This window comes from Wasmannia auropunctata, unplaced genomic scaffold (genome assembly GCF_000956235.1).
Source record: "Wasmannia auropunctata unplaced genomic scaffold, wasmannia.A_1.0 LD336078.1, whole genome shotgun sequence".
NCBI lineage: Eukaryota > Metazoa > Arthropoda > Insecta > Hymenoptera > Formicidae > Wasmannia > Wasmannia auropunctata.
This window is the reverse complement of record NW_012026812.1, coordinates 1882217-1904984: the sequence shown is the minus strand read 5'-3', so window position 1 is coordinate 1904984 and position 22768 is coordinate 1882217. Positions and strand designations below refer to the sequence as shown.

General features: G+C 36.3%; 2 protein-coding genes across 7 annotated transcripts in view; one reads left to right on the top strand and one right to left on the bottom strand.

Moving 5' to 3' along the window:
• Positions 1 to 21946, bottom strand: part of LOC105448801 (myosuppressin) — a 33545-nt gene extending 11599 nt beyond the window's left edge. Inside the window, exon 1 of one of the 3 annotated variants that reach the window (XM_011687575.1) lies at positions 21876 to 21946. The gene's annotated coding sequence lies outside the window, so the exon portion shown is untranslated. Of the gene's footprint in view, positions 1 to 1384; positions 1872 to 21871 lie in introns of those variants that run through there. The other 2 variants (XM_011687574.1, XM_011687573.1) reach the window with 2 other exon arrangements.
• Positions 5790 to 22135, top strand: LOC105448804 (acyl-CoA synthetase short-chain family member 3, mitochondrial). 4 transcript variants are annotated; one of them, XM_011687578.1, is made up of 14 exons: positions 5790 to 6074; positions 7626 to 7860; positions 8553 to 8778; positions 16054 to 16219; positions 16672 to 16961; positions 17382 to 17478; positions 17830 to 18038; positions 18284 to 18512; positions 18724 to 18834; positions 19241 to 19440; positions 19610 to 19755; positions 20088 to 20310; positions 21432 to 21607; positions 21941 to 22135. In XM_011687578.1, the coding sequence occupies exons 2-14, from the start codon at positions 7723 to 7725 to the stop codon at positions 22034 to 22036; spliced, it is 2307 nt and encodes a 768-aa protein (XP_011685880.1). In that variant the 5' UTR covers positions 5790 to 6074; positions 7626 to 7722; the 3' UTR covers positions 22037 to 22135. The 4 variants fall into 4 exon arrangements, with proteins under 4 accessions (XP_011685880.1, XP_011685879.1, XP_011685881.1 ...); XM_011687577.1 differs by lacking the exon at positions 5790 to 6074 and having other exon boundaries at positions 7176 to 7860; XM_011687579.1 differs by lacking the exon at positions 5790 to 6074 and having other exon boundaries at positions 7715 to 7793.
• The last annotated feature ends 633 nt before the right edge of the window (positions 22136 to 22768 follow it).

The window sequence follows — 22768 nt, the reverse complement described above, 5'->3', positions numbered from 1 at the left end:
AGTGCCTCGAAAAGTGTATCTCTATTATCAACGAGAGAATCGATTCGGAATTTTTGACGAAATATCTCTTTCCCTCGATTCTAGGATACGTTATGTGAAATATGGCTAATAATGATGTAAACAGAGAATTCGATTTGTATGCAGATGACGCACTATACACATAAAAAATGAACGTCCATTTCAAATGTTTCACCCGTATATAAAGCACAGTTTTCTTTTCATCAGACGATCTCCGCCCGCGTCCGCTTCCTCGTGCACGTGAAATAAATTCATTGCCACTCGACAAGTACTTCCAAGGAAAAATGTCAAAGAAAAACGTAATCGTAGTAAGTAAAGGGAAAAAAGTCAATTGATACTCGTACCGTAATTTTCTGCACTTACTGCACAAATAATAATTTCCTGTATTTAATTTAAAGTAATTCTTGGAATTCAGTAGAAAAATTATATTAATATTTATTTTTATATTAATGTAACGCGCGCAAAAGAAGATCGTACCTACTCGACGCTCTTGCCTTCCAACATATGTACGCCAAGAGATACATAAGCGCGTTTGCTACGTAAATCGTAGATTGAACGCAACCTTTGAAAAAGAAAAACATCACTGAAACGAATTACATTGGTTGGATTGCCTCGAAGCCGCTTTAACATTTCAATCCCTAATGAAGTTATATTCTTCGTGGGTGTATAAGAGTTATTCCTGGAAGAGAGAGTAGGTGGTAATACACCTGATCCCTAGAATTAGGTAAATATAAAACTTTTTTATATATTAGGTAATTAAATTGAACGCAAACTTGTTGTTAAGTTGTTCCTTTTCTTGCAGAGTGTTGAGTTAAGTAAAGTAGGAATGTCGATCGAAGAGTTTTCTACACAACATATTTCATACTTTACGAACTCACTTCTTCGGACGTGAATCTTTCAGACGTGACAGAATAGACCTTTAAGCACCGATGCAAACTTTTATACAGAGTCGTATCGAATATCACAAATATTGTATCAAATATCAAAATATTTATATATGAAAAAATATGTTTTATATATATATATATATATATATATATATATATATTAATTTTATTTATATAAGTTTTATATATTCCTATGTGTACATAAATTATGATACTATATGTTATAATCCTTTACATTTATGTATAATTATTTTAACGAATCTACTTTAATACTCGACGTATCTCATCAGATTCGCGAAATTAAGAAAGATTCTGCAAGAGATGTAATATTCCGCATCGGTGCTTGAAGAAATGGGAATCCGGCCATTACGGCCATATATGCGAACATCCTATCGTATGACTTTTCTTTTTCTTGAAAAGCATCTTTCTGTTCGAGTGAGTTAAAGTTAGATACAAACGTTCAACGGGACGGTACCAACCTGGCGAGAGTGCAAAGATAGCAAAGAAGGTGGTCGTCAAGAGGAGATGGTCAGCGAAAACGGAGGAGCTCTTACGGCTTCGTCGCGCTCGTTCACCCCCTTTATCGCAGTTTATCGCGCCGGCAGGCTGCAGAGGAGCCCCGGTGTGTCACCCTAAGCAGGACCGCGAGTTCGCACGGGGGGATGTTTGGTACCCCCGACGACGCTCCGCGAAGCGCTCCGACTTGGCGGCTCGGACAAAAGTCCGGGAGGAACGGTGCGGCGGGACGGTGCAGGGGTGTCTCTCTCTCTCTCTCTCTCGCGGTGTTGCGCGCGATGGGATGGACGAGGTTGGACGTGGACGTGAAGAAAATGCGGAGATCGCCGTCGGCGCTGGTCGCGGACGTGGACGTGGACGACGGCTCGGCGAAGAAGGAGGAACGAAGGGTTGCGAGGGCGAGCGCCGCGTGGGGTGGCCGGCGTGAGATCCGTGCGAGAACCGTGTGACAGTGGCGAGAACAGCCGGAGATCAGCCCTTAAATACGCGCCGTTCCAACTGCCATGCGCGTTTCATGGGGCGCCAGAGAAATCATACGTCGACGCGTAACTTACCCTCTCTCCCCTGACCCTCTGTTTCTCACCCCCTTACCGCGTCGTGGGCGCGAAGCGCCGAGAGGTGCGACGCACATTCTCATTCGATACGCACAGAATAAAAGTTTCATTTAATTCTGGAGCACATTTACGTAACGCGATGTCCGACGTCGACGGAGAGGAGAGACGTGGTCTCCCCCGATCGTGGTCGAACTTGTTGCTTTCCGCGGGAGGGACGCCATACGACGTGCATACAAATTATATAAAGTGATCTGATGCCCTAAGAAATACTACAAGACGATTCAACTATTTTTGCGATGAAATATGACACATGACGTAAAAATGACAATAACAATTAAAAAACGACGGTGATGAGTCAGATAATAAATAATATATGTATGATGAGTAAGACAGAAGCTTGCATATTATAATGACAGAATACATTTGTCGTATATTAATTATCATATTGAATTAAATTTAGTGCATTTATCACGCAAAGAAGTTACGCAAAGATTAATCTTTTTGTGTCATATTCGCAGTTTTAATACATATGTATATGTTCTCACCATGTTTTTTAAAATAATTTTTCAACGGAATTTTTAATTAACCTCCTGCATTTCGACATTTTTAAATAATTAAATAAATATTTATTAAATCGTATTTATTATTTATCATATGTTTGCGTAATATGTAAACAATTTCAATCTTTATTTCAGTTTTCATGCGATGTGTCATTTATTATTATGCATTTGCTGTAGAGTTTGCGTCATTATCATGATATCATGTTGGTGATATGTGTCGTTTTACTTGTCTATAAATTGAGGTGAAATACGCAGTAAGTAATAAATAGCATGTGATTTATGTGTGCATAGAATGTGTAGTACGCAATTTATGCGTTATGCGATCACATACGTGGAACTGCTCGTATACCCTACTTAAGACGTCAGAAATCTTTCTTGGAATAATTTTTCACATGTCTGCTCACATATCTTCTTAAGCTGAAAGATCACGTGGGTATTGCATTTTTGTACTCTTCTATAATTTTCTGTCTTTCGAAAGACTTCGGTAGACCTGCTGGCAATAAGCGCGTTCATTTCAGGGAACATTAATATTTAATTCTGCACGATCTATTGGATTTATTGCTTGCGACACTACTTTTTGCAACTTTGTATCTTATTACGATTTCTTCCAATTCAAATATTTATTCATAGAAACAAATCATGTATAAGTTTTTAACGATGTGGTAAAATTCTAAAGAAACGTTCAAATTTTTGAAGAAATAAAAAAAAGCACACACATGGGATTTATTCAACTCTAAAAATTAGATTAGATGGAAATAAATGATTATAATTGCTTATAATTATTATATTTTTTATTATTTCAAATGTTAAATTAATTTAGTAAGTGAATCCTTAATATGTCAGTGGTATGATCTTACATCTTATTGAGTAATCTATAATACCAGTATTAAAAAATGGTTAGAGATCTTAAAGAGATCTAATTGTAAGTGCATTATACACTTTTCAGATGTACAGAAATAAATATAAAATAAATAGGTATATTTGCGTGCAGTTCAAATTATTATAGTTAGATATGATAATGCTACAATAGCTGTCGACAGAAATTGCATTAACACGATTCTAATCCAGAGCTGCGTTTTACTGAACCCCGATGAAGCATTGTGAGGCGTCAGGTGCGATACGAAGCGATGCGATTAGCGATTTTTTATCGAGCTATGGCCGATAGATTCTCCCACGTGAACTCGGAATTTTCTCCTCGCCTCTTGTCGTGTATATCACTTAAATGTACCGATAAGAGCGATATACCTCCGTAAATCTTTCACTCTAAATTTATTAACGCGAAAGAATCATGTTAATAAACCCAGAAATAACGATTTTATCGAGAATTTTTATTGAAATCAATTCATATGTAATAAGTATAAATAATTTCATAGAGACAAATGAAAAAAATGTATACGCGAAACGTAAAACAAAGAGACGATTACCTCGTTATCAGTAGTAAAACCAGTAATAAAGCAGTAATAAAAAGATCAAAGTACAAGGTGGACAGATCATAAAACGACAACATAAACAGAATTAAAAAAAAAAGTAGACCGTTCATGGAACGTGAGCGGAATCTAAATAAGAACAATGTAGATAATTGAGCCAATAAAAATTTGCGATATGTAATATAACTTTGCCCGCATTCCACAAGATAAATCTGTAGGTATTTTCTAATCTGGTTTACCGAAACGGAAGAGACCCTCGGTTAAGCAGCCAAGTCTACCATGTATATATACACATACATATATCCGAGATATCTAGCGCGATGTCTCAGAGTTTTGCTTCCTGCGTTCGTTCGCATTCCATCCCGGCGGGAAGGGTGAGAGATCACGGTGGCGGGAGCGAGACTCTTGCAGCTCCGGAATACAATAGCTAAGCGACGTGTGCATTGACATTCGTGCCTTGTCGACCACGTAGAGGGAAACCGCGTTGCAATTCGATTTCACAGAAGATCGAGTTCCATCGACTCTTCCCGTGCAGTGCGACGCGCCGTCGCCGTCGCCGTCACCGCCGTCGCGAGAACTCGTTTCGCAGAGCGCGGTGCATTTTATACGATTTACATTTTCGTCACTTACGTGACGCTTACGCATAATACGGCCGTGCTCCGTAATAAAATTTGTAATATCCTCCTTTTTTCTTTCTTTTTTCTTTTTATTAACCCGAGAGCGAAAGATATCTGTCCACCGCTTCGACGTAATCGCGCACTATGTTATAACCGGCGGACAGACAGATTGACCGGTATCTCTCGTATCGTCGATCGTCGGGCAAATAACGCAAAAGTGCCGCGACGTAAGGTGGGTATAAGGTGTTACGCGTTTTCTCTCTTCGGCCGTCTCGCAGTATTTGTCCCGAGCGTAAGTAAATACGTAAATTCACACGCGACGTCTCTCGCGGAATTGTGCCAGTCCCCGCGCGCGCGTTGCGCGCTTCTTGCACGCGCGTATTCAAGGAGAAATACCTCGCGCGTGGCGAGACGCGAAAGGAATCAAAGAGAGGAATTGGAGCGACGGCGTACGCGAACCGTTACATTCGTACGCCCGGGATGCTGCCCCTGGGACCGAAAAACTGCAAACGAGAAAACGTTCCCCTCCTCCCCTCCCCTCCCCTCCACCGTCGCGCGTCTCGACGCGGGAATATTGCGTCGAAACGGGCGAAACACGGCAGACCGTGCCGTCATTTGTATATCATTTACACACAATATGCAACGTTGCAGTTCGTATGTGCATACGCCTATCGTATACGGAGAAGACCGACGCGGTGATATTCCTCCTTCGTCGGAGCCAACTTGCAGCTCGGTTTACAACGCACGGTCGCTTGAATAATACAGCCTCGCAAAGAAAAAAAAGTAACTTCCTTTTTTTCCCGAATCCGAAGCAAAAAAAACGTTGGAGTAATAACTCTTCTACAATCTTTTATTGCGACCTGCACACCTGAATTGCAGTTTTGACCTTTAAAATGCGCGGCTTGTGACTTTGCGAAATTCGAGATTAAAGCCGCAAAAAAGAGACTATTTTACCTCGCGCTACAATCTCGAATTTTTCGAAGTCGTATCGAACGTTAAAAAAGGAGGGAAACGAGAAACGATTCCGCTTTTCGTTGGGCTTCTCTTTTTTTCTCCCCCTCCTCCCTCCCCCCCCCCTACCGAATCGGTGCAATTGTAGAGAGAACGCTCTTAAAAGAGGACGAGTGGAATCGAAACCCGATATTTTTATTGCCGCCTTCCACCGTCTTATTGATTCTTCATTTCGTGAACCAGCTGTCACCGTTAGAGATTGTCCACGCGTCCGTCAATGTTGAGCCGTAAAATCATTTCTAATTTAAATACAAATTTATTCCTTTTGTTACATTGCTCATTCACGTCCGATCGGCGATCGACAACGCGAGAAAATTATGAAAATCCCAGGATTCATATAACTCGGTCGTTCGGTTAAAGATTATAATTGTGCTTGGACAAATTTGCGTATTATATTATTATTAATGTATATATAAAATTGTGTGTCCGAAGAAAAGCTGAAAAAAATCGTGATACACAACGATTTGCATCGATGCTTATTTACGTAAGTACCTGAAATCGTGAATAAAATCGCGTGACTCTTTCGATTCTGTATGTTAAAGGTTAGCAGATGCGAATATAGATTTTATTTGTATTAGAGACGAGTTTGATATTACCGGTGAACATTTGCTTCGAACTTGCGTTAAGATATTTACGGCGGGACGGTGTAGGCAGATAACTACTTGGGTGACAACGTATCTCTTTTCTCTTCTTTTACCTAAATATTTAATGGTCTTTAATATTTGATAATTTGTTGAAGAATAAATCGTTTTTATATCCAACTATGTCGAATAAGGCATTTCATATATATATATATTATTACATAATACAGTCTAAGATACGCCACGGAATTTTAATCTTCCAAAAATTTTCAGCTAAGATGCAGTCGAAAGAAATGCTCCTACTTATGTTAATATCAAAATGAGGTAGCTAAGTATTATATATAAATTATAGATTTAGAATCATACTTCAAAAAAAAAAAAGAAATTTCCCTTTTTTAAACTTTGAAGTACGATGCTAAGTCTATAATTTATATAACACTTAGCTATCTCGTTTTAATCGACGGGAAAAAAGATATGTGCCTCTTCTTAATTTTCAAGAGCAATTCAAATTATAAACATTAATAGATTAATTAGTTTTTAAATTTAGTTCATTTCATCGTTATTCTTAATTTCCGTCTATTACATTTTGTACAGATAGAAAGACATAATAATAATCAATCTTTATCAAGAAAAGAATTAACTTAAATATATTTTAATGCTTGCTATCATTGTTAGATTTGGTCTAATTTCATTTTAATTTAACTACGTAAAAAACCTTTAATTTAATTGAACAGTTAGAAAACTGTTCAATTCTAAGAGAGAAATACAGTTATTTTTACAACTTATATATATTTAAACACTTAGCCCATAAGCGTCATTAACTATGATGTTATAGATTATGGTTAAATTTGGATACTTAAATGGTTTAAAACTGATAATGATTATATTCATTTTAACATTATATTTAACAATATTTAACAATATTTATTAATATATATTTTAATTTTTATTTTAATAATTATATTTAAACGAATTGAATATTCTCAATTAGATTTATTCTTTTACATTATAACAATTTTTTTTACTCAATTAATTTTACGTCGTGGAGGATGGCTACAATGTAAGCCGAAATGTTTGAATTGTTTGAATTATTGACTTTATTAAACATTTTTATTGTATATTTTATTGTATATATCACTGTTAACTTGCATACTATCGCGTCGACTCCTATAGTTTTTTTTTATTATTATTTGATTGGAATTAGATTTAATGTTTAACATGATATTTTATTATTTTTAATATCATTTCTTTTGTATCATTTTTATGCGCTGTGTGTGAAACTCTTTTCAAAATTAACTAAGTTTCAATCAAATAAGAGAGAAGCAAGTAGTTAACTAAATCACTAATCAGACAATCTCTAGAAATGTACTCTAGTTTAACAGAGTTGCTAATTAAAGACCGGCTTTAATTTTTCCCAAAAAATATGTTACTAAAATTAAAGCGACGAATTACAGGAATAACGTCCAGTTGGATTCTGTCATTCTCTCATCTTGAGTTCTCTGTTAGAACTCAAATTGTCGTCATAATGATTTAAAATTAATGCGATGACCTATGGATCAACGGTTCACTCAGGAAGCGTCACGTGATGGACAATTTTACATATTTGGCTTTCAGTTCTGGAGGTACGACTTTAGTTTTCTACGAAACACATGTCCTCGCACATCTCCTTTCCACAAGTGTATCTATAAAGTATGTATTACGCATATTTGTTATATCGCACGGTAATTGTAAAGTGATATATATACATAAATATATACATATATACATATATATGTAAATGTATATGTATATATGTATGTATGTATGTATGAATGTATGTATTCACATATATATATAACAATAATCTCACGAAAAAGTTCTAAAGCGAGAAAAACTATGTGTGAGAAAAAAACATTGTAAAAATATAATATTGCAATACAAATTGTAATATAACGTATTGTGAATATTTTTTTATAATTAGAACGTTAACATTACTTTTAATAATTAAAATATTATGAAGCATTCATTTCGATTTTTGATATTACATTACTTTGATGTTACTTCGGTGTTACACTACGATAACATGGATTTTAATATGTCTTAATTTAATTTGAGTCTTAATATTTACATTTATTTAAATAATTGGAAATTAAATTTGCCAAACGTTTAGACACCTAGATGCGAGCCTAACTTTTAAATTAACATTCCGAATTGTCGTGTAATCGTACGATTTCCGGAATTTGATGCTTTGCAACACAAATTGAGACTTAGGTCATTTTCATACGTCTGTGCAGCATGTAATTTCTGTCAGTTGCGCTGAGAATTTCAGCATTTATAAATATGCATACATTAATAAATCTCATATTTAGTAAAATTTTTTATTCTATGAATATTTTAAACAGTTTTTGTCACACCGTGGATGGACCCTACTCCGTGGACACAGAGACGCTATTGCTACTACAGACTATAAGTGCACTCGTGTTTTGAACATAGCTCGGATCAACAGCCTCAAAATGCTGCATCAGATGAATCCTGATTTCTTGGACGCCGAGACCGAAAGCTCGGGGAAAACATGCCTGGAGTCACGCATCGTGCGTCCAAGGATATCACGAAGAGGAGATGGCAATGGTATGTATACGCTCTTATATCCCATTAAGTAGAAAGAACTGACAGTGTAAGTTAACAGAACTCGGTGAAATGAGCATAGTAAATGATTACATGAGTGCAACAATTACATGACTGCGTTTTATCTTGATATAAAATCATTTTAAATAATAAATAAAATAAATAGATAAAATCAATTCTATATAATTCTATATAATTAATTCATGAATAGATAAATTCAACTTATGGTCGATACGAACTTAAGGCGCCGTGTGCAATAAAGCGGCACGTTTCTTTTTTTCTTCTTTTCTCTCTGTAAGAAGTTTTTATACAATTCGTGTCGATTCTCGTATTCGGGTTTTAAGTGCAATCCATCCGATTTTTTTCCTGCACTTTGTATGCAAATTTCATATGACGTATAAATATCAAGTCAATCCCACAAGCCGGTTGGCGGTTCTTTAATACAAATAAATGACGAAAAAGAATAGAAGAATACGTAAATATAAATTTCTATTAATAATTCTATTTCTATATAAATAATTAATTTTAACTTTTTAAACTTAAATTTTAAATTAAAAAGCTATAGTAACCTGCACGTAGATTACTTTCAGACTTTTAAGATGTGTGTGTGTGTGTGTGTGTGTGTGTGTGTGTGTGTGTGTGTGCGCGCGCGTGCGTGCGTGCGCGCGCACTTAGTCACTTTAAAATCAAGTTTTTTAAACAAAAAGATTTTTAAAAAATAGATTGTAATAAGCAGTTACCTAAGCTTTTTTTCCTTCTTTTTGAGTCTTAAATTAGTTCCCAATTTTCTAAACACTCTGTGTATTTGCAGTCGCTGTTTACAATGATACGCTGCTTACTATCATAATCAATTTTTTTTTTAATTTTTCGTTTAAAAAACCTTGATTGCTTTAAAATGTCAAAGTTCTATAAAGTTTCAACTACAATTTCATCGTCTAATATCGTTATGTAACTTTTTTTGAAATATAGACATTTCTTTTTGCTGAGACAATGTATTATCTCAGCAAAAAGAAAATAATTGTGAACTATATATGTTATTAGTAAGGGTTTTTTCTGATTCTGCTTTAACAGTTCAAAGAAAACGTGAGTAATTAAAGAAAACACAGAAGCAGAACATTATTTTTTGTCAGTTCTTATCACAAGATATTTATTTCCACATGTTGCTGCTTCCATTTAATATTGTAATTAATTTAACGATTTCCATTTCTCGCCGCCTATGATTATTCGATCCGAAAGAGACTGTCCTTCGTAACGGTCGATTAAATACGCGCTGCGAGTCTGTTCGAGTTAGTTCAATACGTATTTTAAACTTGTACTCTTAAAGATTGATCGTTTTTTGATACACCAAAATATGCTACACCGAATTATCCGTCTTTTCTGCATTTTTTAACATGCCTGTTTTACATTTACGCCAATGACTTTGCATGCACGTAGAGATGCTTTTAGATAACGTATGTATGTGCCCTGCGCTTCGTATCAATGGTTTCACCTTTTAAAGAGATTACAATTTAATGCTTCATTGTTTTGTATTATATACTGACAAACGACGCTGTAAATTGCATATTAATTAAGAACAAAATTATGTATTATACATATAGTAAAATATATTTTAACTGTCCCGTCCTCTAACTTCGACTTTCTTGTAATGCAGTACTAACAATAAGTTTGCGATATAGGAGAGAAAACTCATAAATAAGCGCGAAATGTAATTATCATATTTATCTTCCTGATCAGATTGATTGCCAAGTAGTTCAGTTGAGATTCAACTCAACTTTTCGATTCATTATCGGACGATTTGTGTTAATTCTGGATCGCTATCGATTATCATGATTAACGAGAAAAAAGATAAAATAAGGAAGTATTAAAAAAATTTTGGAAATATTATATTCTTCAATACAAAGTCCCAAGGAGGAAATCGTGGTCTGTGATCGTATAGATGTCTGTGATAAAGGCAACCTCGTTCAACGATCTTCCAACTTTTACATGTTTCCACGAGCTTAATAATTAATTAATAAAATAATTTACTTTATTAGCAAGATTGATTTTATTGCAACTATCAATAACTTATAATTTGTAATCTGTATACAATCTCTACTGCTTTTAACTTTTTGTCATTTATTTACAACATAAAAAAGTCCCTTTAATCGTTTTTTAATAGATCGGATGTTCGTGAGATTTTCAGTAATTATCTGCAGTTTTTATGATTCGCCAATTATGATTCTTTTTCAGGAAATAATTAAATAGTAAAAACATTTAACATTTCATAGTATTGATAATATTAGTGTGCGAATAACAGAGAGAAGATACATTCGACAGACTGATGTTACTCGTTTAAGAATTAACAAAAGTGTATAACAAAAGCTTGAAATATTTCTACGATACCGAATCGCGCTAACAGCCTTGAAAACACAGAACACTTTACGGATGATTTTACTACGCATCCATCCAGATTTTACCCGATATTCGCTTTGATTAGCGTCGATCGCGTCGAATTCCATCGGGAACGGGAGATCTGTTGACGCTACCTAGCGCTTGAATTAAATTATCGGGCGCATCTGCTGTTTTCCAGTTGCTGTATCATATTGTTCTCTTTCTCTCTCTCTCTCTCTCTCTCTCTCTTTCTCTCTTTACTTGTTCTACTCCTTACTCCGGGACAAATTACGCGAGTCAGACACGAATTAAGAGCACATAGGCACGTAATCGGCAGTGAAATAGAATTATCGATGTGCTTCCTACTTCCTCCTTTTCGTAGGAAAATTTTATGGATTTTTTATCTCTACATAAATCGAGAAAAAAAAAGACAGTTAATGTATGTGCATGAGTAAATATGATTGGACATTTCCGTTTGTCTTAACAGAATTTTGCAATTAGTATGTACGTTTATTAGTACGTTATTAGTATAACATTAGATATGTGTAAAGTATTTGTAACCCTGAGGGGAGCAATTAAAATTTATCTAATTTAATTTATGTATACCTAACGTTAATTTACATTTATTATATATTGTTTCGAAGTTAATGACTAATTTGTCTTTAAATGTCATTTTGTACGTAAAAATATGTAAATTTGTGGAGCTTACTTAGAAGAACGAGAATTAGACATTTATGGTCGTTTCTTGTCAGTTGTACGATTCTCTGTGTGTGTGTGTGTGTGTGTGTGTGTGTGTGTGAAATTGTTTTATTAATTTTTTATGTAAAAATCGTGTGTGTGTGTGTGTCAAACTGTTATAAAACAGGCATATTTAAGATGTCAATTACTAGTGTGAACTGTAAAAATTCCGGAAACAATAAGCGTGCTTCCAATTCGTTTTTCATTTGGTTTTCAAAAAGTAAAAAAAAAAAACTTTTTTTACATCTCTAATCTTGCTAATAACGTAAATTACTTCAACTAATTACTAAGCTAAGTGAAAGATGTAAAAATTGGAAGATCAACGACAGACATCTATACGAAGACATATAGGTATATATATATATTAACTGTGGCACAACCTAGATTTGACCACACAGACTCCCCGGAGCCGAAAATCGCTCACAGCCATCCGGTTCGCTATTGTCAGAACTCGCTTCCGCGCATTCTCTCTGATAAAGTTGCTTCCGGGTTGCGTAGCTCTCTCTATTTCTCTGAAATAAGATGCTATAGGATACAGCGGGGTAATTTGAATAATTTCAAACTTTTTGAACAATTTCTCGAAAAGTAATAATTTTACCCTTAAATTGAATATGCAGCAGAAATCATCAATGACAGCTACAACGTTAACGGCTTGTTCCATGCTCTCTTTGCTCCCATTCAATTGAGCATTCTTTTTTTTAATGCTTAATGTCTAATATAATGAAATTTATCTTAAAACAGCTGAAATATAAATATTCTAGGAAACTGAATGCGTTATCCAAATTGCCCCATAAAAATTTATTCAAATTTCCCCGTACGCCGACTTAAAAACATTGTAATATAATATTAAAACAACTGAACAAAATGCGCCACTAGTCGACGTGATAATTGTTAATACGGGCAGGAAACATTTTTAGATTATATTGTTTTCATACTTTTTATATAGATTCCATAAAAGCTTCAGATAGCAAAGTCTTATAATCTACAGTCACAACAGAAATTCTTTGCTAACCTTGCTTAATATATATCTATATTAATATAGATCTATAGATTAATTAGATATTTTTTAACAATTATATGAATATGTAGACCAAAGTATTCTCTATGTTGCTAATCACAAATATGAAACAAAGCGTCTCTAATTATTTTTTTGAAATTCTTGCAAATGCTTACTATTATCCAAATTTCCTCACTGTTCAAATTACCCCGCTGTACCATACAGCTTGATACACATCTTGAGAATTCCTCGATCCCAAATCCCCGCAGAATTTTCGCGAAAGATGTGTTTGTAAAGGAGGACATAATGCTGAAATATTCAACGCAGCAGATTCAAGCCGTGGCTTTTTCTTACCAGAACTTTGCACATAACATATTAAAATAATTTTTCCCTCTTTTTTTCTCTCTCTCTCTCTCTCTCTCTCTCTCTCTTTCTCCGCTCTGTACGGTTGATTATATAAATATACTAGATTGTTTCCATAAAATAATCTATATTACATCACATTTTCCGTAAAGTAATTTAGCGGTATCTTATAATACGCTAAAGTACTGTCACATATAATGGAGAAAAAGAGAGAGAAAAGCTGAGTGTAATCCCAGAAGAAATTTCTCATGGGAGTAAACTGAATTTAGAGCGCCGGAAGTGAATACTTTTCAGTAAAAGGAGAATAATTAAAAACAGTTATTATTAAATTCAGTCCATGCCTAGAGACATATAAAAAACGACTCGACTGAAGAAATATTGTCACTTTCGTTTTCATTTGATTATACAATCGTATTTAAAAGCAGAGATTTTATTGCATTGCACGGTACGTTACACAATAAACAAGACGAGAAGGGACAATACGTCTCTTGGCGAGTAAATACGATTTCTACGTTTCGAAAGCCATAAAATATGAGTTTTAGACCAATTGGAGAGTTCGGTTACACTTCTTAAGATTTGTTTGAATATTTTAAACTCGCTTAAAATATCTGAACTGAATCTTATCACAGAATGTTTTTCTCTATGCCAACATGAATAGGTATATGTAAAAGTTAATTATAGCCTTACAAGTTAAATCAGTTAAATCAAAACAGCTTTTTAATCCTTTTCAACTGTTTTTAAGCTAAAAAAAAATTTCTCTGTACGTTTTCTTTATAAGTAAAAAATTATTTTCTATCGTTGATTGTCTCCCTGTTCAATAACATTGAAATTTCACATGACATATCCGAATGCCGGATAAAATATGCATTTATTTCGTATCTCACCAAAAAATATATTTTTCTAAGGTACTACACGACGATCTATGTATTTTTCATTTTTCGCTATCATCCATACGACAGATCTTCCCGTCATTTCCCCGCGAAAAGAGCTTTTTCGAATCCTCACTTAAATAAAAACAAAAAAAATATATAAAAAATCATAATCTCTACGCGTCGTAAGGAATCCGAGTTAACGTCCCGAACGTTTTCATTTCCAGTCATCGTGTGTTCCCCAGTCGCGTTACATTTCCTCGTAATTTCTCCGGATAAATATCGCGGTGGTGGCCCCACGGGATGCGCGGCGATGCGTGGGTTACGGGAAAAATCGGAGTGAGACGAGATAGGAGACGGAAAAGTCGTGTAGGGGGTCCACGGTTGGCTCTCCCTGTGACTCTCTCGGTTATTCGCGACCTCGCCGATATCGGGGTGTATTAAGGCAAGCGTATCGCACACGCGACGTACGTAACCCCCCTCCCCCGTAATTCACGATACGCGGAAACAAACACGTGGGCGAGACCGCGCTAAAGGAAAACGGCCCGTATAGAAAATTGCTACGAACTTCTCGTGCAAAGCGCGGCGCGTTGGTATAAATTATTCATGCCGGATAAAAAGTCGGAGTCTGTATCTTCGCGCCAAGGAGGCGTTTCTGAAAAATACCGTATCGCCTCGCGCCATTATCTCACGATAATTAAACGAGGCGATAGAAGAAAAAAGGAAGCGTCAAGATCGCGTTGACTTATAGTTAATTAATAAGAGAGATTGCAGAAGATAAATTGCACGTAAGGGATGAAATTTAATTTAGCCTCTCCTCGATATGAAATCTCGATGATAAGACGTGCCAATAAAGAGGAATACCGGTGCGCAAAAGTTCACACCGTGTAATATCTTAGTAAAATATGTAATTATAGGTAATAATAATTTCTTTTAAGATATATGTGCATTTTTTATTATCAGTAAAAATTCTGCACACTGCACACTGAAGCACACTGAAGAGTTGCTATTATGTCTGGTAACTCATTATTTATTGTAGAGATATTTAAAAAATTCATTTAAATTCTTTTTAAACAAACATTAACTGTATTTACTAGTTTACAACTTGTAAGCAAACATTAATTGTATTTACTAGTTTACAACTTTTTTACAGAAGAACTTGAAACTGTGTTTAAATACTATATTAGTGAGATAACTATGAACGGTACAGTCATGTCCAAACTTATATGAGATACGCTATTAATAAAGTTTTTCTGAAAAATGACGAATTTTACTTCTTCTTTTAGTGATTTCTCGAAATTTATTGCTTAATAATTAAATAAATATCGAGAGACTAAAGGAAAGACATTTAAAGATTCATTTAAAGAAAAAGATCCCTAATTGAAAATGCACTTTGAAATAAAATTTACAAATTGCAATTATGGAAGTAAACAACGAAATCCACTTACAGAAAACTAGTAGAAAAATTTATCAAAAAGAATTACAGAAATTATAAAACGGAAGAGAAGCGTAACGAAATATTAAATACTGATAATTTATTAATAAATAAAGCTGTGTTAATAAACTTTACTGTATTTACTTCGACATATCTACATACTATATAAATTATGAAATTTATTTAAGCGCACCTGGAGTTTTGAACGTGACTGTATTTTTTAAACGTTTCTTTCAAATAGAAAATTTAAATAGATAATGCAAATTCCCTAGTTGCGAGGCAAGAAATATTGAAGCAGTAATAACGCGGACTAGAACAAACTAAGATCTGTTTCTTATAAAGTTTGTCAAAATACTATTTTCGATACAGTTTCCCTGTTTAGTTCCGTAACGTGACTTAATGATAAATTTCCGCGATGGCAAGTCTCGTCAAAGGTCAGAGGCGGCCGCAGGCTGTGCTTTTGTGACAAAAAGATTACCGTCATTTTAATTATTGTTCCCTTGTAGATTACATTATGAGCCCACATTGGAACGAGTGCTTTACGTACGAAGAAGCGTACAAGAAGTCGCTGGAGCACCCGGAGGAATTTTGGAGCGAGATTGCCGATTGTATCGACTGGAGCAAGCCTTGGCACAAGGTCTTGGACAATTCTAACGAGCCATTCACCAAATGGTACATATTTCGAAAAGAATCATTAAACGAATCTTCTTTTATTAGGGATTATTCAATCTATCATTCAAACGCAGCTTAAAAAAAAAACTTATTGCAAATAATCTTCCTGTTTTCTATTTCTTTTAAAACGTTTTATTTTGCGAAGGTTCTGTATTTTCAAACATTTCGCTAAATATTTTAGGAAATCTCGGATTTTTTTTCAGAGAAAAGTGTATATTTCGTTTCTCTCATTGACGAACAATTTATGACCGCCTCGAATCATGGGTTACGCGAAGTTACGTTTAAATGTAGACGCGTTACGCGAGATTTACAAAGAGCTTTACTTGGGAACATTTAGAAATAAAATCCCCCTAATTGGTCTCGTGAGAGTGTAATGTAGCCTGCGAAACGACTATATGCTATAAAGAGAACTCATTTCTTTTTTTCTTTCTCTCTCTTTCTCTCTCACGCAGGTTCGTCGGCGGTGAATTAAACGCTTGTTACAACGCGGTGGATCGTCATGTGCACGCCGGGTACGGGGAGAAGACGGCCCTCATCCACGACAGCCCCCAAACATCGTCAATACGCAAAGTGACGTACAACGAGCTCTTAGAAAAGACGTCCGTGCTGGCGGGCGCGTTGGCGGATCTGGGGGTGCGCAAAGGGGACAGGGTGATTATATACATGCCGCTGATCCCCGAGACTATAATCGCGATTCTCGCCACCGCCAGACTCGGGGCGATTCACTCGGTGGTCTTTGGAGGTAATAACAAGGTGATGGTAATCGCCGCCATTACGTAAAATAAATTTCATTTTGCTAATAATACACTGTGCGTAGTGTCTCTTTTCATGTGGACTTCCGCGTCAGAAGTAGAATCGATATAGTAAAACGTGCGCGAATTGAGAACATGCGTGTAGAATTGACTACGATTAAAATTCACATATTTATGTAATTTTTCTTATATATGTATATCTCAGATATACTTCCTATCTATTTCTTTATTCAAAACAAGAGGGATTTATTTACAAATCTAGTCCTTTGGACTTCAGCATTATCCTTGCGAATTTTTAAAACGTTTTGACAGTGATAATAGGGATCCGGGTCAAAAATATTTCAAAACAAAATTATCAATTCGATTACTAAAACAATGCGATTATACTTGCCGGTAATACTGCGTTTCAGGATTCGCAGCGAGCGAACTGGCGTCGAGAATCGATCATGCCGAGCCGAAGGTTGTTATCGCCGCGAGTTGCGGCCTCGAACCGTCCAAAGTGATTAAGTACGACTAATACTTAAATGTTAAACATTAAGTGATTATTTTTATTCAAGGTGTTCTGAAAAATTCACCAAAATTGCGCCTTTAGACAGCAGCATGTTTACAACAGATTCCTAGAAAGTTTTCTAAGAAAAATGTTAGATAGACATTAGCACGTTGATATTGATAATTAATCGATTGATATTGATAAAAAATATATCAACATTTAATATTTAGTTTACGCATTATAATGCAAAATTCTCTCTCAATTTCTCTGCACTGACAATATTGCATGTTTTTCAAACGTTTCTATTTAAAACTCTTGAACCTTCAACGCTTCTTTCAGTCCTTTTACGCTCTTTCTTTAACTCGAAGGTATACTACTATGCTAAACGGCGCCATGGATATGATCATTGTACCGAAGCCGAAGTGTATCGTATTTCAAAGAAGAAATGTGTGGGAGTCGCCGTTACTCGAGTCGCAACTCGACTGGGACGATCTCATGAAGCAATCGAAACCTCATCCGTGCGTAATGGTCGAGGCGAACGATCCGTTGTACATATTGTACACATCGGGAACTACAGGTAATTCCTGAAATATGTACGCAGTTAATAGATAGAGAAACCCAGCGACGCCCCCGGAAATGATTTCACACAATTCTTTTTCATTTCCCGTTGGAAACATTTTCTCTCTCGCCCTTTTTCATTCTCGGAACTATCTATCGCGCGTCACTTTTAATTTTTTTTATAATAAACTAAGTCGATTCTTTGATCGAACCCTTAAATCATGCACGATCAGTTATGCGATCACGAGAACTGTTTGATATCAGGGCAACCGAAGGGAATTATAAGGCCAATCGGCGGTCACCTGGTGACACTCTGCTGGACCATGGAAACGGTTTACGGAATGAACAAAAACTCTGTTTGGTGGGTGGCCTCCGACATGGGATGGGTCGTCGGGCATTCCTACATTTGCTATGGTCCCCTCGTCTACGGCGCGACGAGCGTCATGTACGAAGGAAAACCCGATAGAACACCGGATGCTAGTCAATATTTCAGGTATGAATCACCGTTTGTTAAAGCGATATTGTTTGGAAGAAATTTATGACACTTTCTGACAGAGGAAAATCTCTTTTATTCGAAGTTCAATTTGTATCTCTTACTCAGCTTTTGTTGGATTATCGACGATATCACGTTTAACGTTATCATCTCTTGATGTATTAACGTTGATAATTTATTTTAAGAAAGTCTTCTCTTTTTTCCCCCCCAGAATTATTGAACAACATAGCGTAAATGCGTTATTCTGCGTGCCCACTGCTCTACGAGTTATAAGACGAGCGGATCCGGAAACGCTATTAGGAAGAAAGTATTCGTTAAAGTCGTAAGTTTCAAACAAGTGGATTATCTCTCCGATCACGATATCTAATTATTTCGAATTGCAATGCACTATACAATTCGCATGCATGACCAATCGTTCCATTTTCGGCTAAATTATACGATAATTTATCTAACAGATAAATGACTATTGGGCCAATAGCGTTGGCACAGGCATTTATCCATTAGATGAATTGCCACATAGTTAATCGGAAGGTGAAACAACCGGCCTTGAGAAAAAAAGAATTAATGCTCGCAATTATTCCGTTTAGTATAATTTTACGCAAGAAAAATGTATATGTGTGTATTATTCAGATTGATACGCAAGCTTTGTTTTATGTATAGTTAAATAAATTCTCACAAAAACAAATTAGAAACGGATTCTCTCCTCATATAGATCACTTTTCTTTCAGCTTGAAAACGATATTCGTGGCCGGCGAGTTTTGCGATTACGAAACGAAAGCCTGGGCCGAGAAAGCGTTTAAAGTGCCCATTTTAAATAATTGGTGGCAATCGGAATCCGGACACCCCATCACGGCGCTGTGCTTAGGATATGGTCATTACGCTAATTTGCCCAAGTTCAGTACGGGACTTCCTATACCCGGATACGAAAGTGAGTCCCCTCGATCGTTTTCAGCTTTCGGTCGGAATGCTTTCACCGATTTTTTTTTTTTTCACGACGCTATGTACATTCGATTATCACCCTGTTCGAGCAATTCCGCTTCCGTAATAAACTCTTCGTCCATCCCTCCTAAAATCACTTATGAATTTATCGTCGATAGTACACGTTCTGCGCGACGACGGGAGTAAAGCGCCGCAACACGAACTCGGACGTATCGCGATAAAGTTACCGCTGCCACCTGGATGCATGACGACCCTTTATCGGGCATCCGAACGGTTCAAGCAAGTATACTTCTCGACATTTCCGGTAAGTAAATACGCGTATATGATACCGCGTGCTTGCAATTATGCTAACGATGCCATGGAGCAAATGTACATGCAATGCATACCTAAGCTAGCCTGATGCGTGTGTATTTATTCTACTTCTTTTACTCCATCCCATTTTTTCTTGAAACTTGGCTCGCTAAATTCTTTCGTGATCGTTTAAAATCTTAAAAAAATATATATGTACATCAATGTCGAAGATATTTTTGCCAAAAAAAAAAGATTAACTCCAAATTTATGCTGAAAGATCTGTCGATAAAAATTAAGTTCGGGGGTTAATTATGTCGATCGCGAGATGAAATCTCGTTCTTGCAGGGTTACTACGACACGATGGACGCGGGGTACATCGACGAGTTCGGCTACGTTTACGTCACAGCGAGGGATGACGATATTATAAACGTAGCCGGTCATCGAATATCCACGGCAGCGCTGGAGGATATTATTCTAGCTCATGCCGACGTGGTGGACGCTGCGGTTGTCGGTGTACCCGATCATACGAAGGGCGAAGTACCGCTGTGCCTCTACGTTAGACGAGAAGGTACGTTCATAATGCATTCCGAAGGTACCTTGAAAGAAATGCTTTTATCTTCAACATCCAACAAATTTTCCACTTCGTATACACACAGAAGGGACGGTTTTGTTGAAGTATATAAAAATTAGGCCAAATACAGATCTAAAAATAATTATGTTAAGGCGTATGTAAAATTAGTTTAATTTAAAATTTTAATTTAAACTTTTATAAGAAGTTAGCACCCCATTTTTTAAATTTAAATTAAACTGTTGTTAAGAATCTTACATATTAAGAATCTTACACATACAGAACTCTTGTTGTAAATTATAGATAATTCTTCGTCTCTTCAAAATGAAGCGGAAACTCGAATCAGAACTAATATGGAATTTTATTGTTGGAGTGATAACTTCGCACACACATATTATGTTGCCATCAAAATAATTATATGTAGGACGCTCAAACAACATGATGATAATGATGCAAAAAATTTAACATTCCAATAGCCAGTTCGAGCCAATATAATTACTTTGACAGTTTAATATAATTATGTTTAGATCTGTATGTAACTAAATTTTGAGTACTTAAAAATCGTTCTTTTCATGCATAAATTTCAATACATCTCACAATTGAAGGAATAATTTCAATCAAATTAATTTCTGTATACAGAAAGATCTGTATGTAGCTAAATTTTTAAATACTTGAAAACCATTCTTCTTCTTCTTTCCATGCATAAATTTCAATACACATCTCAGTATTGAAGGAATGATTTCAATCAAATTAATTATAAAATAATATCTGTACTATTTAATGTGTCAACATCTGTATTGTATTTCTTTACAAAAAGAATTATTAATTTTTTTTTGTTGACATATGAAAGGAAAGATTAGGGACGATAAATTCACATTTATTATTATAAGTAATTCTGCCTATCTATAAATCAATTAAATTGACAGCAGTTTGATCAAAGCCTAAATTAATAAATATATTATGTAATAGTTCGAGTGTATATTGATTATTAATAATAATCCGAATATTAATTTAAAATACAATAAAAAAACAATTACATGGAGCTAATAAAAATCCAAGAGATATCTCAATATATAACTGCATTTGAAATTAGCATTAATAAAGGGTCCTTTTTCCTTTAGACGCGATAAGCAACGAGGAAGAGATAAATCAGGAGCTGGTGACGCGGGTGAGGAACATGCTGGGGCCGATCGCGTCTTTCCGCACCGCCGCCGCTATTACCGCGCTGCCAAAGACGCGATCGGGGAAGATAATCCGAAAGTCGATCGCCACGTTGGCGCGATCGAAGCAAGTCAAGGTAGGAACAACGAGTATATATATATAGTAATAAAAGCACGCGATCACGGAAATCTCCGTCGAGTACGTCGACGCGTTTCTCGTACATACGTGCGACGCGCGTTCGATCGGAATCAATCGGAAATTTGAATTCGTCATTTCATGTATTCTCCCCGCCCGCGAGAGCGAAGTGCAAGGATTAAACAGTATATTATTAATTAATGTTACATCGAGTCGAGATTGTATAAACGCGAGACGAATCTCGCTTTAAATTCGAAAGACTTACACACCCGCTCGTTCCGCCACTCCGTCCCGCCAGCTTACAGACGTCACGGACGTTTCCTTTCCTTTCCAGATTCCGAGCACGATCGAGGATCCGACGGTGTACCGCGAGATCAAGGAGGTGCTCCAGAAGCTCGGCTACGCGAAACTCGCCCCGGATCCGCAATGACCGCACGATCGGGCGATCAATTCCTCTGCGCGCGCGATGTGAAGAAAGACAGAGAGAGAGAGAGAGAGAAATGAATGGAAGAGCATATTCAGCATATAAGGATGAGAAAGGAAAGAAGAGAGCGGACGACTTACCGGAAAATCGAGGGATGTAATTCGAGCGCGGCATCAATTCGCGACGCGCGCGATCCGTCCTCTCCGCGATTGCAGGCTGTCCAACCTCGCCGCGATCGGAACCGGGGACAGGGCGTGCAATATCGAATAGCGGGGTCTTTTTTTTTTCTTTTCACTTGCATTTTCCCTAGCGCGTTTTTCCGCCAATTTTTGAAACGAGAACGAATATTCGTATATCCGCGAAGATCCGCGAAAAAACGAAACGGACGTTTCCCGTGGAGGGAAAAGGAAAATGCAAGTGTAAAAAAAATAAGAAGGGACTTATAAATATAAGCCCACCGAAGTTGTCCGTGCGAACTCGAATATCGATCGCGTCCTTGGCGAATAAATTGAATAAAACCATCTCTCGTTGAACCTCGCGAAGCATTTATCCTGCGCGCCAAGAGTGAGGAACTGCACCCAGTGCATTCGCAAATATCCTCTATGACATTAATATGTAGAAAAAAAAATGTTCTCCCTTAAGAGAAGAGAAAGAATTACGGGCGTAATTTAAGTTAGCGCATTTCTTTTTTTTTTCCTTCCCCTCGTCTATCTATTCGTTCGTCGAACAATTGCAGCG

What these genes read in the sequence shown, in the direction of transcription:
- LOC105448804 (XM_011687578.1), top strand. Translation starts at nt 7,723, where the DNA reads ATGGATCAACGGTTCACTCAGGAAGCGTCACGTGATGGACAATTTTAC. An exon ending in TCCACAAGTGTATCTATAAA is followed by an intron (nt 7,861 to 8,552) that starts GTATGTATTACG and finishes TATTTTAAACAG; the next exon opens with TTTTTGTCACACCGTGGATG. An exon ending in TCACTCGGTGGTCTTTGGAG is followed by an intron (nt 16,962 to 17,381) that starts GTAATAACAAGG and finishes ACTGCGTTTCAG; the next exon opens with GATTCGCAGCGAGCGAACTG.